Here is a 4747-nt window from a genome sequence, read left to right as displayed (position 1 = left end):
GCAGGCACTGGAGAGGAGAGAAGAACTTTTCCATAATCTACATGAGGAAAAAATTTTAACTGAGCATTTGTCACAGAAAAACAAACAGAAAATTTACCATTAAGACTAAAACTGAAATGGAATCCAGAGATGATACTGCAATCAGAAGGAAGACTGAGAGCTTCAGGTCAGCCTGGACACACAGTGAAAACCTGTCTCCAAAAGAAGGAGGGGCAGAGGGAACTTTGGTGGTTTGAATTGGCATGGTCCCCACAGACTCATGTTTTTGAATGCTTGGCCCAAAAGAAGGGGCACCATTAGAACATACAGTCTTTTTTGAGTAGGTGTGGTCTTGTTGGGAGGAAGTGTACCACTGTGGGGATGGGCTTTGAGGTCTTCTATGCTCAAGCTATGCCCAGTGTGACACACAGTCTCCCTCTGATGCCTTCGGATCAAGATACAGAACTCTCAGCTTCTGCTACAGCATCATGTCTGCTTACATGCTACCACGGTTCCCACTAACCTCTCAAACTGTAAGTCAGCCCCAAATAAATGTTTTCCTTTGTAAGAGTTGCCATAGTTACATTGTTTCTTACAGCAAGAAACCCTAAGACAGAAGCTAGTACCAAGGACTAGGGTACTGCTACGATAGGCCTGACCATGCTTTTGTTTGGAGAAATGTTGATTCTGGAACTTTGGATTTAAAAAGAAGTGGAATACTTTAAGTGGGTTTTAATGGGCCCTATTTATAGGAATACAGAAGAGAGTAGTACTGAGGTTGGTTTAAACTATGGGGGACTGGCTCAAGAGGTTACAGAGGAGAAGAGTTTTAGTATGTGGCATAGAGACTGTTCTTGTGATATTCTGCCAAAGTACATGGTTGCTCTTTTGCCTTTGTCTGAAGAGTATTCCTGAGACTAAAATGAAGAGATTTAGATTAATTGCACTGGGCAAAGGAAGTCTCAAAACAGCCTAGTATAGACTCTGTCATGTAGTTCACTACTATGAAAAGCATTTTGATGAAATATACAAAGTTGAGTAAGGTAAAATGAAAACTATATGGTTCAAAGAGAATAGGACTACCTGGAAGTAGAATGGAGAGCTAAATCCTATGTTCAAGGAGATAAACAGATTAAAGATATTCAATGAAATAAAGGGAGCAGTGACCTCAGGGCAAGATCCTACTCAGCTAAGCTTCCATCCTGTGAAAATGAATTAAAGAACAGTTTAGGTCCAGGCATGGTGTTGCATGCCTTTAATCCCAGCACTCAGAAGACAGAGGTATGCAGATCTCTGAGTTCAAGGTCAATCTACAGAGTTAAGCTTAATTAGTGAAGGAAATCATCGAAAACAGAAAGTGGTCGAAGATGTAATAGAACAAGGGGCCACATTCCAGCTGCAGCAAGCAGCAGAACTTGGCAGCTTTGGCCACCTAGTTATACAGAGGGAAAATAAAAATTCCTGGTTTTGTGATCAATATTAGAGTATCAAGAAATATGGAACACATCATAGTAGATATTTCATAAACACTGGTGAATATTCCTTTGTCTTATTTTCAAGACAAGCATCCTGAAGAAGACAGAGAATGTGAAATAGAGACCAAATACACCACAACCCAAACAAAATGTCACAAAGAAGTATTATGATTTTTTTTTCTATTACTCTGTCTTAAATTCTCCATTTCCTGTTCCAAAACTGAAAGAGAGAAGAATATGATAATATGACAAAAGCAAAGGGGCTCATGAGAAGAGATGAGAAGACGACAGTGGACCTGTACAACCTCTGGAAACTACTGCAATGTCTAATAGGACTCGATGCCAACATGCTTTATGATAAACCCAGTCCTAACACTCAGGTACAGAAAACAAAAGTGCATAAAGATGTGCATCCAAAGATATGTGCTAGGAACCTGCAGTGATACTAGTCACAAAACCTAAATGGAAAATTTGCCCAATGCCTGTCAACTGTGAAACCAACAAAAATGCTTGTATAATACAGTAGCCAACAACCTCAGCACAGGTACAAAACATAAATGATGACTCATAAATACAGCATTAATGAAGTAAGTCAGACAGGATTATTACATGGTTTTATTTCATTCCAAGTTCAAAACAGGCAAGCAGACTGATTTTTTTTTTCAAAAATCAAATAAATGGCCCCATTAAAAAAACAGAAGAGCTCTGCCCTGTCCATGTTCTCCTTCTGGATGCATGCTGGCTATACACCCATTTGTACCAAATGCAGTACACACTACATTTCCAAGTGTGAAAGTCAATGATACAAGCACTCTCATATGTATATTATGTTTCAATCAAAAACTTTTGAAGCAGACTGTTGGGAATTAAAGGAGGTGGGTAAGGCATCGCCAAAATAGTTTTCATTATATTCCCACAGTCTCAAGTTCAGGATTTTTAAAATATCATCAAGATCATAAACTATGAAATAAAACATATAAAATATTAACTTAAAATTATGCAAAGGCCTAGGTTTAATACAATACACACATACAGGTGACCTTGAAAAACAAATCTCAAGGTCGCTGTTTATGGCTAAAAAGATGATATCATGGCTACTGTCCCACAATGTTATCCCACAAAACTGTGTTAAGTTAAAGATACACAAAAGTCCTATCTAAACTACAATGTAAAACTGGGGTGTATATAACAACAAATAGAAATAGGTTAAAGGCCAAATACAACAGCTAACAATTTTAAACATTTATATGGAGAGTTTGTCCAAGTGAACTCAGAAAGAAGACTTTAACATAACAAATTCCAATAGCTGGCAGTGTTGTCCAGTTGTTAGTGCACTTGCCTAACATGGTGCAAAGCCATGGAAGTGAACCTCAGGACTTAAGAAAATGAAACAGACTCCACTTCTTGGTTTGGGCAAGAGGCTGGGAGTGGTAGATGGTAAAGAGGGTGTTTGGAGCTCCCCTTACATGCTTCACATCATACTGCCCATTAAGGGCTTTCCTAGAACATGTGCGTCAGGCCTTGGACACAAAGACACTGTGTTTAAAAAAAAAAAAAAGGCACTTTCTGTACCTTCTGCTTAGAAAACTGATAAGAGTTCATTTTCTTTTAAACAATGTCCATCCTTCTAATTTGTCTGTTTTTTTTTTCTTTTCTTCCTATTTTCTCATGTGTTTCACACTTGGTAAGGAGGGGCAAGCACACCTCTGTGAGTTCAAGGACAACCTGGCCTATACAGCAAATTTCAGGAAAGCCAGTGTATCAGAATTTTCCCTGTCCAATCACTTTAAATATTAATACAACAAGAAGCCTGTGATTGGACAGGGAAAAGGGAGTTTCAGAGATGGGGGCAGAGGCGGAGGAGAGGAGGAGGAAAATGGAGGACGAACAGGATGATTCAGATTTTTCATAGCTTTAAACAGTCACGGGTAGCTATAATATAATATAGGGATAGAATAATTGGGATAACTTGTCTAATCTAGGTGGGCAGCTTGTATCAATTGGCTCTGAAATTACGTGTAGGCATCCTGTGAATTGAGAATTTATTGATATATAAATCTGACTGTTTCATTATAAGCTTCAAGAGTTTTGATTAACTGGGTTAAGGGAACTTGTGATTGCCGACCACAGTGGGTGGATGGTTGAGAAGGAACTAGTGGCTCTGAGGCAAGAGAACTGAAGCTGGGAAGACCACCATTGGTAGCTACATTGGGGCTAGCAGTGGAGGCAGTGAGTCTGGGACTGCCAGGGCAGAGAGTGGCTGGGCATAGCGCAGGAACTTACTGTTCTTTTTAATCCTTCCTGCAACAAGCCAGAGCTACAAAAAGAGGCCGTAATTGCCTCCCCTCAGCAAAAATAATATTAATGTGAAAATTTAATCAAAGCCTGCACAGTGAATAAAATTAAAATGTCCAGATATTACACAGTAATTCCAAAATGTCTCCCACTGGTTCATATTTTGCAATTGAATCTTATTCTCCACCTGTGGCCACTAAGTATGGACTGTGTAAGAGGTGGAACTAGTGGCAGCCAGTCAATAAAGGGGGCCTTGGAAGGCTAGTTTGTCCTTGGTTCTAGTATTACCCTGCCATGAGAAAGAGAAAACCTCTGGCACACAATCTGCTACCAGAAACTGAACTGTTCCTTCCCATGAACAACTGTAATCTGCTCTGCCAGCCAAGTTATTTCTGAGGGGTACTTTCATCAAAGAGACAAAAGTAATTAACACAAATTTCTTTTCTTTTTTTTCAAGTTACAAAGGTGGAACTAGAATAGTCATGATGTACTCACCTGGTGTAACAGACGCTTGAGTTTCAGTAACTGCGTTTTTACAGCTGTGCAATCCTGGACCATGTGCCGGAGGGTCATCTCATCCAGCATCACGGTGTTGTCCGGCACATCCACAAACATCTTCTGAGCCTGGAAAAAGGGGGTCCCTCCATAGCTTTCAAAATGACCCAGAGGAGATTCTCTATAAGGAGAGCCTCTAGAAGGGTGGAGAAGAAGGAAGAAAAAGATATACAATTTAAGAAGAAAGAATGGTACAGCATCACTGCAGAAATCTTTACAACTCAGTTCACAGAGCCTTCATACTCACTGCAATTACTGAATGTTCCTCTGAACAGTACAATCTGCTTAGCTGTTAGCAAAACTGACTTTTGTGATTCCCTAACCCTATCCACTTTGTGTATTTCACACACTGGCTGAATGAACCATCCTTAAGAGCCAAAAACAAACAAACAAACAATGTTCTTGACAAAGCTCTAGCTGTTAGAGCTTTGATCACCCTTTCT

At 39.7% G+C, this 4747-nt stretch overlaps 1 protein-coding gene across 1 annotated transcript in view; it reads right to left on the bottom strand.

Annotated features, from left to right (window-relative positions):
• Window positions 1-4440, bottom strand: part of LOC114640186 — a gene marked incomplete at its 5' end in the record, with an annotated part of 39127 nt that extends 34687 nt beyond the window's left edge. Inside the window, one exon of the mRNA XM_028789116.1 lies at window positions 4245-4440. Coding sequence (XP_028644949.1) covers window positions 4245-4440 — 196 coding nt within the window. The remainder of the gene's footprint in view (window positions 1-4244) is intronic.
• Between the last annotated feature and the right edge of the window lie 307 nt (window positions 4441-4747).

The sequence above is a fragment of the Grammomys surdaster genome, unplaced genomic scaffold (assembly GCF_004785775.1).
Source record: "Grammomys surdaster isolate TR1022 unplaced genomic scaffold, NIH_TR_1.0 125789, whole genome shotgun sequence".
Taxonomy (NCBI): domain Eukaryota; kingdom Metazoa; phylum Chordata; class Mammalia; order Rodentia; family Muridae; genus Grammomys; species Grammomys surdaster.
The sequence above is the reverse complement of the archived record's forward strand: the minus strand, read 5'-3'. Positions and strand labels throughout refer to the sequence as shown.